This window comes from Malaclemys terrapin, chromosome 12 (genome assembly GCF_027887155.1).
Source record: "Malaclemys terrapin pileata isolate rMalTer1 chromosome 12, rMalTer1.hap1, whole genome shotgun sequence".
NCBI classification, from domain to species: domain Eukaryota; kingdom Metazoa; phylum Chordata; order Testudines; family Emydidae; genus Malaclemys; species Malaclemys terrapin.
This window is the reverse complement of record NC_071516.1, coordinates 25,716,785-25,730,946: the sequence shown is the minus strand read 5'-3', so window position 1 is coordinate 25,730,946 and position 14,162 is coordinate 25,716,785. Positions and strand designations below refer to the sequence as shown.

Genomic DNA, 14,162 nt, shown 5'->3' with positions numbered 1-14,162 from the left:
TTTAACACCGGCAAATAGAGCGGGTGCACAGAAGAGCCCTAGCACCACATTATAGGGCAGTGTACGTGTTTACCGCTCTAATGTGGGATGTAGCCAGGATCTGGGTGATGGAGACCTACCCAGCTGCTGGCACACCTCCCACTTTAAAGCAACACAGGTGCAGAGTAGCTGCTATACTAGATCTGAGCAGTGATCCAGCCAGCCCAGGAGCCTGTCTTTGCCCAATACCAGATACCTGAGAGGAATGTGCAGGAAACATCACAGTGGGCAATTCTGCAATAGCCTGCTTGCAAGGGTAGTTCCTTCCTGACCCAGACAGTTAGTGGCTGGTTAATGCCCTGAAGCAGGAAGGTTTATACCATTTCTATTCCTATATTTATCCTGTCTAATTAATAGTGGGTGTTCTCATTATCCAGTTAAATGTTCCATCCTCATCTGAATCCTACCAAGCATTTGGCCTCTGGCTATCTTGTGGCAGTGAGTTCCACAGGCTAATTATGTGGCTAGAAGAATAATTTCTGTTGATCAGCTTTACATGAGTCACCCTCCAATTTCACTGAGTGGTTCTTTGTCCCTGTAATATGAGACTGGATAATTGGGGCACCTGATCTCTCTTCTCTAGACCGTCCATTCTTTTATATACCTTTATCATATCCCCTCTTTTTTACCTTGATTCTAAATTAAAGTTCCAATCTTTTCAATCTCTCCTGATAAAGAAATCTTTTTATGCCTCTAATAGGTTTAGTCTCCCATCTCTGGACCCCTTCTGTTTCTTCCTATATCTTTTTTGATATAGGAGTACTGCAGAGCAGAATTTGTTTAGGAAAGGGTATTGGATTTATGTGTTTGATCCCTGCTTGTTTTTAAGGGATATAAGTATTGTCTAGAATGCTCAACTAAGGCAAAAATATACATACGGGGGGAGAGGGGGAAGGGAGGGAGGGATGAAAACGGGAGAGAAAGAAACCATAAATACAGCACAAGCCCCCTTTTAATAAAGCAATTTCTTTTTTCCCCAAAGGACTTTTCTCTGAGCAGAGGTTCCTCACTAGCCAAAATTACCATTTGCACAGCACAAAAGATTGCAACAATCTAGGACTTTAACTTGACTCCACTGTAAATGGAATCTCATAAGATCAGAGTTCACCACCGACAGCTTCTACTACAAACAAAACAGTAGCGGAAACAAAGGGCAATAAGATACCAGGAGATTACTGTTTCCTAAGCTACATACAGGAGTAGTATTCTGATAAGGAAACAGCAAGATATGGCTTATGTATCCGGTATGATGCAGATATTTATGGGCGCAAGCTTGCGTCTGTTGTTGGGTAAATATTAATCAGAGTCACCCGGGAAGGGTGACGAAATCCATGTGCTGTGTCAGGGCTTGGAAAAGCTCCTCTCTCCTGCTTTAAGAGATCATTTCAGTTGCTATAATGATCCAGTTTATTTATTGCTTTGTGACAATCAGTGTTTCTGCAGTAAATAAAAATGCAGTTATTAAAAATGACAGTTAAAGCATGGGGCTGCTGGAGGGTTGAGATCAATGGAGCAAAGCTGACTCGGATTCCTTCACCCAGTCAGTCTCAGCCACAGGCTTTAATATTCCCATTCATCTATGGAAAACTCAAGGCCGCCGTTCTGACATTGACCTAAACACAGACTGATGTCTTCTCTGTCTGCTGAGCTTCTAGACCACCAGCACCAGGGCTCAAAATATTCAGTCACAGCCTTCCAGATGAGCGTGGGGCACTGAGGATACAATTTCTGCAGAACCTCAGTTTTTCTATTGTTAAAAATACATTTCCAGCCCTCATGGCTCTTAGACAGTGTTTCTCAAACTGGGGTCACCGCTTGTGTAGGGAAAGCCCCTGGCGGCCCGGGCCAGTTTGTTTATCTGCCCCGTCTGCAGGTCTGGCCAATTGCGGCTCCCACTGGCCGCGGTTCGCCGCTGCAGGCCAATGGGAGCTGCTGGAAGCGGCGGCCAGTAAGTCCCTCGACCCGCGCTGCTTCCAGCAGCTCTCATTGGCCTGGAGCAGCAAACTGCGACCAGTGGGAGCCACGATTGGCCGGACCTGCGGATGGGGCAGGTAAACAAACCGGCCCGGCCCGCCAGGGGCTTTCCCTACACAAGCGGCAACCCCAGTTTGAGAAACACTGCTCTTAGACAACCTTCCAGACACAAACCGAGTGTAACTCAATTAAGTGCCATCTTCCTGAGTTTGCAGACAGGCAGCTCAAGTGCCTCTGCTGCTGCTCAGAACCTTGCGGAGCAGCAGCTGAATGACATTAACAAGAAGGGTCAATTTCATGACTGCTGTCCCAAACAGGTGAGGAGCAAGGAGGGCAGCAAAAAAACACTCAGTTTTATGCCACAATTTATGTTGCTTGGGACAGCTCCCAACAGCAGTAGACGCTGTTTTGATTTGATATAAAATGAAAAAAAAAAAAAATCACTGTACAGATTTGGCGATTTTCCCCCTCTCCTTTTTTTCTTATTATCCCCTTTTTCCACAGGATGGGGGAAATGCAGAGGGTGGGGGACAAAAATAAAAAATTTGAAAATTTGTCATTTCAATTCAAATCAAAATGATGATTTTTTTTCCTAACTGACATTTTTCGTTTTGTTTCATAAACTTCAGTGACAAATTTTCATTTCTTTCAAAAGGGCCCGGAGCAGAGTAGGGGTTGACCACCCTCCAGCATCTAAGAAAGATGGCACTTACGGCTTTGTCCCAGGGGTGAAAGTAACTTAAAGAACTTACCGGTACGCTGGAGTCCTGAGCAGGGGCGTGGCCTCAACCGGAAGAGGCGTGGCCTCAACCGGAAGAGGTGGGGCCTTTCATGGTTTAAAGGCCCTGGGGCTCCAGCTGTGACTGGGAGCCCCAGGGCCTTTAAATCACCCCGGAGCTACCAGTTGCAGAGGTGGCTGGGAGCCCCGGGGCTCAGGGGCAAATTAAAGGGCCCGGGGCTCCGGTCGCTGCGGAGCTCTGGGCCCCCCCAGGGGAGCCCTGCTGCCATCCCACAGCGGCTGGAGCCCTGGGCCCTTTAAATCACTGCCGGGGAAGCCAGTCCAGTATGGCACGGCGTATCGGCTCTTGCTGGTACGCCGTACCAGACCGTACCGGCTTACTTTCACCTCTGCTTTGTCACACCTTCTTCCCTCCCATCGGCTAATCCCACTCTGCAGCAGTTATACTCAGCCCTCAATGGTTCAGGAGCCAAATCAGTGGCCAACATTACCCAAAAGAGCCACAGTAGTGAGAATTCATTGCTTCATTTACTATTTTGACGTATCTATCTACGGTATTATCCTCACAGCAAAATTACTGACCAGGTATTCTCCAATTGGTTAATAACAGAGTAAACGCATCCTGACTGGTTAATAACTTAGACTGGCTAATAATGAAATCACACTGTTTTAATTTCATGTGCTGCAAAGAGCTGCAGGGGACACGTTAAAGAGCCACTTGCAGCTCGCAAGTCTCAGTCTGATCATCACTGCTCTGCCTGCTGCAAGAACTCCCTCACTCTCTAGCGAGGCCAGTCGCTATCCCAGTGACACAGGCTCACTCTCTCACTCATTCTCTCTCTCTCTCACACACACACACACACCCCTACGCTTCATTTTTGCCACGCTACACAAATAGCAGGCAGCCCCCGTGCAGAAATGCATGAGTCAGACTTGCATTCTCGCTCCATTCTTGTGCGTGCGTATGTGTGGACGTGCGCACTTGGGGATTCGTCTGTGTCTACATGAATGTGTATTTCTGTTATTGACCCAGACAGCTCACAGCGCCCTCGGTGCCTTACTGAGCTAAAAAGCAGAAATGGCTTCCGGCAAGGGAGAGCTCTGTTCTGAAGGTGGGAACTCAGAGGATGGGGGATGAGACATGGAGCTACGCCGCTGGCTTGTTCCCAAACCCGTGTGCTCATATCTGTGCATGCAGGTGTGCAAATATGTCCCTTGGCATGCCTGTCTGTGCACTCATGTCTCTGAAAGTGTGGGTCTGTGTGTGTCTATCTGTGCCTACGTACACACATCTCTCTGGTTACACATGCACATGTGTCTGCCCGTCTCTGGGTGTAGGAGTGTGAACGTGCACATGTGAAAACGTGTGTCTCTATGTGTGTCTGTAAATGGGGGTGGAGGGAACACTGTGATTAGACAAGGAGCTTGGGGAGGGAGGCTGGGACTAGGAGTCAGTGAGGATGGGAAATGTGGGCGGGGAGGGTGTGTGACTGGAGGCAAGGAGGAAGGATAGAGACATATCCCATGAGGCACTGGGAAGAGGGAAACTGGAGCTGGCTGGGCAAGGAGATTGGGGCTGGAATGAGAAACCTGAGGTGTGGGGAATAAGAGTGGCTAGGTGAGGAGAATGTGACCAGGACGAGGAGCCAGGGGTAGAGAAGAGACAAGACTGAGACAGGGACAGGGACAGGTTGGAGGGGATGGGGCGGATGGGTCAAGCTTAGAGGGGTAGGGGAATGGGCAAAAGAGTATGTGCCCACCAGAGCACGTTTCCCACCAGAGCCTGGAATGGAACCCAAGATTCCTGAGTCTCACCATTCCTCTGCTCTTAGCAAATACGAGAGAAACCCACTGGCAAAGTGTGTGTCTCATTCCCCTCTAATGCTGGCCCACGTACAGGATAACAACCTACCACTGCTATCACTTACTCAAGTGGCTGAGGTCTCTGAGATGGATCTAAAGGTTCTATCCCTGCTGATGGACCCATGTGGGAGTCAATTCGATACCACATGAAGGAATTTCTGTTTTTTCCAATTTGCCTTTTGTAAAACCTAGGAAATCTACATCCAAAAGAACTATGTTCAAGGAACATTCTTAAGGTTGCAAAGTCAAGTGCTCAGAAGTTAGGAAATGGCAGAATTAAGGTGTCCTGTGACATTGTGAGCATGCACTGTGATAGTCCTCAGTTACACAATCATATATTTTGGCCCAGCATCCCTGCTCCATTCCATGGACCTGAATCAAGGTTATTAGTGAAGGCGATTGTCTGTAGGATCCATTTCGTTTGCTGCAGAAGTTGGAAGGTATGTAGTGAACAAGATAGGAGATTGTAGGAAGTGAAAGGATGGTCTCATAATTAAGGCAGTTGAATGCTTCCCTGGAGAACTGGATTCTATTACTGCCTCTGCCACAGAGTTCCCGGGTGATGCTGGCCAAGTCACTTAAACCAAACTTTTCACGGGTGAGCACTAATTGCATGTTCTTCATTTTCTGGATGCCTGATTGAGAGCCTGCAGTCTGATCTGCAGCAGTGTTGAGCATTCACAACTGTCACGAGTTGATGGGAGCTGTGCTCTGAACACATGAAGTGCTTTATAAGCGAAAGTTCCTTATCTTACAATAACCGGCTACTACGACAGAGAACACCTTAGTGAAGGCCCTGCGGGTGGGAGCAATGCTGAAAGGGAACACTCTGTACTGAAAGTGGATGGAGCGGACTAGGAATCTGAGAAAGTGTTGATGAGCAGGGTGAATGTCTGCGTGAAAGTAGACGTCCTTCATGTCAAGAGCTGTAAACCACAGGCCTTTTTCCAGGGGTAGAATTACCGATGCCAACGTGACTTTACAAAACTTGGAGTTTGTGCACAAAGCGGTTGAGGTGGCGGAGGGCGAGAATGGGTCTCCAACCGCCTTTCTTTTTGGGGACTAGGAAATAGGTTGAGTAAACACCCCTCCGTTGGCACTGAAGAGAACCCGCTCTCTCGCTCCTCGCTGTAAGAGAGATTCTGCTTCTTGTTTGCGAATGTTCTCATGAGAGCGGCCCCCAAGGGAGGGTGGGCGAGGGGGTTTTGGAGAGGGTAGGGATGCAAACTCTATCATACAGCCGGAATGGATAATGCAGAGCACCCATCCGTCCATTGTTATTGTACTCCAGGTGTTGATAAAGAGTGCTAGACAACCACCACAGGGTGCGTAGTAGTCAGGAGGTGTTGGACTCAGTGGTTTGCAGTTCTCAAGCTCCTATCAAAAATGACATTTAGCCAAGGGCTGGGAACATACTGCAGAGGTGTGAGGAAGGGGATCTTTTCAGCTCTCTGCCTCTTGTGGGATGGCTTATAAGGTCTCTGGTGGAAGAACTGTTGAGCCACCCATCTAGGCTTGTATTATCGCTGGTGGAATTTTCTCTTTGGGGCAGGTGTATATTCCCAGGGAGCGGATGGTGGCCCTGGAGTCCTTTAAAGTGCGTAAGGACTCATCCATCTTTGGACTGAACAGATGAATTTCATCAAAGGGCAGGTCCACACTGGGGTTGTGAATCTCCCAGGGAAACCCCAAAGCATGGAGCCACGAGTCCCTGCAGATCATGATGACAGTAGCCGTTGCCCTGCAAGTTGTATCAGCTGTTGTTAGGGCAGATATGTGGACCAACGGACTCTGCTTTCAAAACACTCCATCTCCAGGGGCACGAAGCGCATGCATCCCCACAGAGAAATACAGCTAGGGACCAGCTCTAGAAGAAGAATGCTAAATACTCTGAAAAATCAGGTCCCAGGTGTCTCAAATTGGACACCCAAATTGAGTGGATACCTTTGACTTTAATCTCTTCATGCCTCCGTTTCCCATCCATAAAACGGGGATAATCCCCCCCCCCCCCCATCTTAAAGGGGAGTTGTGAAGATACATTCATTAATGTTTGTGAAGCACTCAGATACTGTAGTAATGAGCAGCATAAAAAAGCCCATGTGCAAACTTAATTCTGGCTTCCGAGCAGGGTTGGAACAGCAGCAGTCAGTGAGGTGTGTGGCCCCACACTGAAGAATGAGGAGAAAACAAAACATGAAAGAGCTGCTCACTAAGGCTACGTCTACCCTTTGGGCTCATCAAACTAGCATGAGCCTAAACAGCAGTGTAGCCGCAGTAGCACAGGTAACAGCAGTGGAGGCATGGCTGCCGTGCTGTGTACATACCCACCAGTTTTAGGCAGGTTTATATGTGGCTAAGCCATGCCTTGACTGCTGCTACCGATGCTACTGCAGGTACTGTTATTTATTCTCCCGCTAGCTTGATGAGAGGTAGCGCAACTCCGTGTACATGTGCAGGGAATCACACCCCTGGCTTGTAGTGCAGATGGTACCTAAGTGAGCATCATCCATTCTGTGCACTGGATGAGGCAGGGGTCCTGTGGATGTGATCACGTCATTAAAGACTGTATCAGAATTCATCTGCGTGAAGGAGACAAATTAAGGCTGCACAGGTAACCTTAATTCTGGCATTTCCTAACTTCTGAATGTTTGACTCTGTAGGGTGTGTGTGTGTGTGTGTGTGTACACATATAGGCATGTCCGTCTACCAATGTGAGTGACTGTGAGCATGTGTCTGCGTTCACCTGCCTGTCACACGTTTCTCTTTCCCTCTCTCCCTCCTTAGTCCAGTCCGTTTCTATTTTATACCAATCCTGACAGCCACATGAGCGCCATTAATTTGTGCATCTGACATTGCAGTGTTGTGAGAGGAAGGAGGCCCCTTTACTGTGCTGCAGCTCAGCAGTCACCTTCTTCCCAGACCACGAAGGCTACCATGCTGCAGTGCAAGGCCTGGCCCTGTTACACAGCCTGAGGAGTGGCTCCAAGCCAGGGCCTGTCTAGACCTCTCGCCCTGAGAACTGCTGCCATGTCGGAGATGCAGGGCCCTGCATTCAGCCAGCTGCTGGCCGAAAGCGGGGAGCAGCCTCCCCGTCCCGCGCAGCCTCTGGTCTCCTCTCACACAGCTATGGGGCAGGGATGTCCACACCTGATTCCCGCTGGGCTGCCAGACCCACTTCTCCAAAGCAGGTTGGCCTCCCGCTATAAAACCAAGGGAGTCACAGATTACAAAGCCAAGAAGACCTGCTGGGATCGGCTAGCCCAGGGGTGGCCAAACTTACTGATCCACCGAGGTGCATCCAACGATCTTCAGACGTTTGAGAGACGAGGAGCACCTGTCGGGATTCAGCCCCTTGGGAGGCACCTGCCAGGGCTTGGGATTTCAGCCCTGCTCCTGCTGAAGCCCTGAGCCCCAGCAGGCACACCCTGTAGGGCTGAAGCCCTGAGACCCACCTCCCCACTGGGTAGAAGCCCCTACCTCACCACCCTACTGCAAGGCAGAGGTCCTGAGCTGCCTCCCACCCAGTCTGGTAGGTGGAGAATGGAGGAGGGGCGTGGGGGCATCCAAGAGCCGCACTTTAACTGTAAAAGAGCCGCATGTGGCTCCCGAGGTTTAGCCTGAGCTCCTGTGTGACGCAGGCCCTAGGACTTCCCTGAATTCAATCCTGTGTGAACTAGTGCATCTCTTTGAGAAAAATGTCCAATCTTTGTTTAAAACTTGCCAGAGACAGAGAATCCCCCAGAGCCCCAGGTAAGCTGGTCCAGTGGTTGGTTACCTCACTGTTAAGAGTGTGAAAGGGCACCATGGCCAAGCAGAGCCAGGCAGGCGAGATGGGGTGACACAGACAGACACATGGGGTTAAGGTGACACACCCCAGTCACTCACCTCCACTTCACACTCATACTCAGAGGCGTCGAGTAGGGTCACCCTGCAGATGGCGCTCTTGAGCTTCTTGGCAATTTTCTGGGGGGATTTCTGGGTCTTGCTGGGTGTGGTTTTCTCAGACAGCCCGTCTGTTTCACTGTAGTCCTTCTCCTCCAAATCCATGCCCTGGAGGATGAGAAACATGTGTTACCTTCCTGCACCCACGTGGGGGTCCAGCCGGTGTACCCTGCACTGCCACAAGGGGTTTGGGCCCCGGCAGGGATGACTAAAAAAAAAACCACGTAAAAAAACCCCTTTCATTTCTTCCATGTATTATTTACTTTCCATAACTATATAAATAATAACAAAATTATATATTACGTACATTGCTGGCTGGAGGCAGGGCAGAGGCAGGGGCTGACTGGAGGTAGGGTCTGGCTGGAGGCAGGGCGGCGGGTGCAGGTCTGGCTGGAGACAGGCTGGCTGCAGGCAGGGGGTGTGGGGCTCGCTGCAGACAGGGGCTGGTGCAGGCAGGGCAGGGTGTGCGGGGCTGGAGGCAGGGCAGGGGGTGCAGCAGGGGCTGGCTGCGGGCAGGGCAGGGGCTCCCCTGCTTCTACCGCCCCGGTCCTTTAAATAGCTGCCGGAGCGCTGGGGAAGCAGCGGGGTTTCCGCGGCTATTTAAAGGGCCCGGGGCTCCCCTGCTTCTACCACCCCGGCCCTTTAAATAGCCGAGGGAGCCCTGGGGAAGTGGCGGGGCTCCGGCGCCTATTTAAAGGACCGGGGCAGCAGTGGCAGCTGGATCCCCAGCCCTTTAAATAGCCGCCGGAGCCACCCACTTTCCCAGGGCTCCTTCAGCTATTTAAAGGGCCGGGGCGGTAGAAGTCGGGGAGTCCCGGGCCCTTTAAATAGCCGAGGGAGCCCTGGGGAAGCGGCGGGGCTCCAGCGGCTATTTAAAGGGCAGGGGCGGTAGAAGCAACGGGAGCCCCGGACTTTTTAAATAGCCTGGGCGGCAAGGGCGCGGGGCCCGATTCAGGGGAATCGGCTGAATCGGCCTAAAGCCGGCCCTGCCTCACGGTGCTGGGCTGCGGCTCTCATTGGCACATTCCAGAGAAGAGGCATTTTCAAAGCCCAACCTATTCACCACCACAGCATGTGCATCTCCCACCCCCGTGCACGGCCCGGCCCTCTTTCACCAGACTGCCAGTCGCTGAACTCTCTGCAGTATAGCACCACCTAGCTCCAGACCCGGGCCCTGTGCTGACTGGAGGGCTGTAAAGAGGCAGGCGCTGAGTGCCATCCAGATCTGCAGACCACCTGCCCTCACAGGAGATCAGGATCGCCCAGAGGATTCAGGGGGCCTGGGGCAAAGCGGGTCAGCAGGGTCACTGTGCATTGACACGGGTGTAGCTCAGATCAGAATGCAGCCCTCAGCCCACTGGCACTCGATACACAATCATGCCTGCCAGCAAATCAGTGCTTCCTGGGGCTTGGGCCACAGCTGCTGGATACTCCCCCAAAGTGATGCACAGAGAGACCCACAGACCCCTCTGCTGAGAGGATAGGATCTGTCTGCCCCACAGCAGCTGAAAAGACACAACCCTCATGCTGCTGGGACTCTGGGTACCAAGCTCAGGCTCCACGGCCCGGCACACCCAGAACTCCCTATAAGGGCAGCATGCAGGAACGGGTTCTCCAAGCAGCTGCACAGCAGGTGACCCTGGGAGGTGAATGGTGCAGTGGCATCGCGAGCTCCCATTTCTCCTCCCAAGATGGGGATTCAGGCCCCAATCAAGTCCTTGCTGCCCACGTCACGAGACATGGGAGGGAGCTGACCGGAATTCAAGCCCTGATCTAGGGCAGGTTTCAAATGGAAGCAAGCCTGGTGGGTTTCTCAGCCTACTCTCTCCTTGTCCACGTGGGCCTGGGAGCTTTCCTCTCACCGCCCAGTCTGGGCAAGGCAGACTGATAGGGCAGGGGTGGGGGCGCTTTTATTACCACTGCCCATGCTGTGCCCGTGTTGCTAAGGGGGTCAGGCACCCTTCTCAGGCACAACTCTCACAACACCCCTTCCTCCCCTGTGTTTTCCTCCCTTGTGTTTTCCTCCCCTTCTTGGCCTTAAGCAGCTTCCAAGGCCTGGCCAACCAACCCAGGGTAAGCAGTGAGGGCCTCGCCATGTGGCCGCAGAAAGTGAGGACTCTCATGGAGATGGTAAGGGACCACCTAAGCTCTGACTGCCCTTGCACCAGCTGCCTCTGCTCACCAGCGACCAACGGCTCTTCGCAATCACTGGCATTAGATGTTTTCTGAGCCGACAGTCAAACCCTTTTGCTGTTTATCTCTGTCATTCTAGCACAGAGAGGCTCTTGGTCACAAGTCTGGGATAGGCTGGGGTGGGCCCAGGATGACACCAGTGTGACTGAGAGCAGAATGTGGCCTGTGGCCAATCACAGGAGATAAGATTGTGGGGACTGATTCTCCTATGGGGTTAAATGGCTTTTTCTTGGCAGCTGGTGCCTAGCATGCACTGTGCATCCCCTCCACCTGCTGCAATTAGCAGCTATCCTGGATTTGCTTCAATTATTTATCAGCTTGGAAATACTGTTGGCAATTTTCCCCTGGGCAGGATATGGACTGTCCCTTTCCACTGCAGCAGGAAAGGCCCTACCTCCTCTGGCGACACAACTGCCCTGGCCAGGATAACTCTGATTCATCGGCCTGGTTTGATGTTGCCTTTGAGAAGCCAAGACTCCCCATCCTAGGTCATAGATTCCAAGTCTCCTTATCAGGTCATCACAGCTCCCCCTGGTCCTTTCCCCCAAGAAGCGACCCAGGGTATGTCTATACTGCAATGCAAAGTGGGACTGCAGCTTGGCAGAGATACCCCCACTAGCTTTACCCACACTAGCACAGCTCAGCCTAGCAGGGCAGATGCTGTGGCACAGGCTTCAGCAACACAAATAGGTCCCTAGGGTTCCGGGAGGGCTTGTATAGCGTTTCTGGGCACCGGTGGTGTGAAATCTCACTCCTATCTCTTTGTGCATTGGCTGAGGCATGGGGCTTTGGGAGTTATTTTCCAGAGGCAATGGAAAGGTGCACGGTCTGGGGACTAGAGAAGGGATGGCAGCTCAACCTGCTGAGTTACAGTCAGCGGAGCTCTCTGTTGGCAGGTTAACGCGCGCGGAAGGATGCTATACAGCACTTTTGGGCGCGAGGCAAAGATGAATCCTGCAGCCAAATGAAACTGCAAGATTATTTCAGTCTCTGACGAGCCAGGCTCAATTCTTCCATCCTGTGTCTTTGTCTGGCAGACAAACAGGGTCAGAAAAGTGACCCTGGGAAATGACACCTGTGAGCTCCACGTTGATTCTCCATCACAGGCTTCCTCACTGAGTTGTCTCGCTCTGCGTGCAGGGACATGATGGTATTGCCGGCAGTTCAGCCATGTGTGATAGAAACAGAGCTCTGCCCCGCCTGCTTCAGTCACCAGCCTGGCACTGCTGATCCTGGCTTAGGGAGTTGGCTGGGAGCAGGGCTGGTGGTAGGAGAGGTGGGATCGCATGGAACTCCCTCCTCCACAGCTGAACAGGCTTCACCAAGGGGTCTGAGAAATTGTTCTCAGTAAACCTCTCCCAGAGAAGAATGGGCTTGTGTGAGGAGACACAGGGTCAGCTCCCATTTCTGGCGCCGCTCCGCTCCGGCAGCTCAGAGCAGCAAGAGGGAATCCCCCAAGGACAGGCAGTGAAATAGCTGCTCCACCCCACTCCCTCCTTTCCACGCTAGTAGAGAGGTGTCTGGGGCGGGGCTGGAGAACACAGGACTTCTACAGCAGCACAGGTTACAGCAGCCCTTCGGCAGTTTGAGCTCTGCCAGGGATTGCATCAGTTCATCGAGGCACGTGCCTACTTGCCTCCCTCAATCCCTGACCCTTCGGTTGGGTACGGGGACCTTGGCAGCTGCTCAGCAGCACTCTGTTTCCTGCATTGTCATGTTCCTTTCGGCTCCCAGCACTGCTCCTCACTCTCTGCCTGGGGCTCCCAAAGCCACGACCCAGCGCTGGGCAAGACCGGGCCCTGGGGGGGGTCCCTCCTGTTCTGCCCAGGGGGTAGATAGCGATAGCTCTGCTACTCTAATGGGGAAGAGCAAGCTGAGTTTGTAAAGTGATGCTGATCGTGCAGAGCCCTGTAGCGCTAGCCCCTTGTGGGGTGGGCTGGGTGGGCCTAGGGTGGGTCCCCCACCCACTCAACAGGCCCCAGCCACTCCAGCCTGGATCTACCCCGTTATAGAGCTTGGAGAGCCAAAGCAAAGGCAGCTGCTGTGGGCAGGGGCACAGACCGACTTGGCACACATCAGCTTCTGCACCACTCTCCAAACCCCTGTGCAGGGCAGATGAGCAAGAGGGTGTATGGGCCATACACGCAGGGGGACCCAGCGCCATCAGCCTGCCCTGATGTGTGGGTGTCTCCTAGACTTGCACTTCCTGGGGTGGGTCTGAGCCCCAGAACAATATGGCAGACAGCAGGCAGAGGCTGCTGAGTGGAGATCCTGGGGGCCAGCTCCAGGCAGCGTGGTATCTGTGTGTGCAATGGCTGGATGGATCCACTGGGCACTGCCCAATGGCAAATGGAGCAGCTGGCTTGTGTGAAGTTAATAATACCGCTGCTCACATCCTCAGTGTCATCCTGGTGGCTCAGGTGCGGAGGGGCTTGGGGAGACCGAAAGCCCATCCATGCCCAGTGGGTCTATCGCACTCTGCAAGGGAACTGCCTTTATTGGCAAGAGGGAAGGGACCAGATGATGCCAGCCGTGGAGACCAAAGGCCTCCACAGAACAGGTGCAGTGTGGGCAGGCTTTTCCCTGCCTGCCCTGAGAGCTCCCTCTATTGGAGAGCTCAGACTCCATCTCCATCCTCTCCCTCTGCTGAGAGTGGCCACCGACAGAGTGGCCACCTGCCCGCTGGGACCAGGCAGCGTCCCACCCAATACCGAGCGCTCAGGCCCACGGGTCCGAGCACCTCACTGGCACTCCTCAGCCCGCCACCCACTCACCGGCTCCGCACTTCTGGAGTCGGCCTGGGCTCTCGGCTTCTCGTTGGCCTCAGCTTCCCGGTTGTTGGCCGTCGGGCCAGGGCCGGTGGTCACCGTGGTTGGACTGGTTGCCGCTGCCTCCAGCTGCTGCTGTGGGGGCTCCTCCTGGGCATTCTTCACCTCTGAGTCTGGGCCTGTCTCTGTCGTCATGGTGACTAATTATTCTGCAGCTGCATAGGTAAGGAGGAGGAGGAGAGAGAGAGAGGGAATTAAATGCCATCCTGGCCTTTGAAGCAATCTCCCCAGAGTCTGTGGGGAGGCACACGCCCGGCAGTGTTCCAGGCACTAATGATCGCTTGGTAACAGCCACACCAAGGGCTTCCAGACTCGATGACACTTTGCATGCTGACTGAGCCTGCTGTCCGGGCACCCCAACAGCAGCCCCACAAGCCCCCATCCCAATGGGCCCTGCCAGGCTCAGCCTCTCCATGGAGCTGCATCCCATGGTTGGGCAATCACAGCCATGCCCTTGATCGGTTACCAGCCCGCGGTGCGGCCAGACGATCACACTCACCAGCGCACTCCCTCCTTCCTTTAGCAGCTGATTCTGGAGGTCAGTTCTGCAAGGAAGGACGGGGACAGGGGGGAGACCCTCAGCC

General features: G+C 53.0%; 1 protein-coding gene across 12 annotated transcripts in view; it reads right to left on the bottom strand.

The window, feature by feature from the left end:
- EPB41L1 (erythrocyte membrane protein band 4.1 like 1) overlaps positions 1-14,162 on the bottom strand; it is a 157,086-nt gene that overhangs the window by 51,814 nt on the left and 91,110 nt on the right. For all 12 annotated transcript variants that reach the window (XR_008446834.1, XR_008446835.1, XR_008446836.1 and 9 more), the window contains exons 3-4: positions 13,525-13,733; positions 8,501-8,665 (exon numbers count right to left, since the gene is read on the bottom strand). Coding sequence is in view for 3 of the 12 variants with exons in the window: in XM_054046406.1 (XP_053902381.1) it covers positions 8,501-8,665; positions 13,525-13,713 (354 nt within the window). In the remaining 9 variants the exon portion in view is untranslated. The remainder of the gene's footprint in view (positions 1-8,500; positions 8,666-13,524; positions 13,734-14,162) is intronic.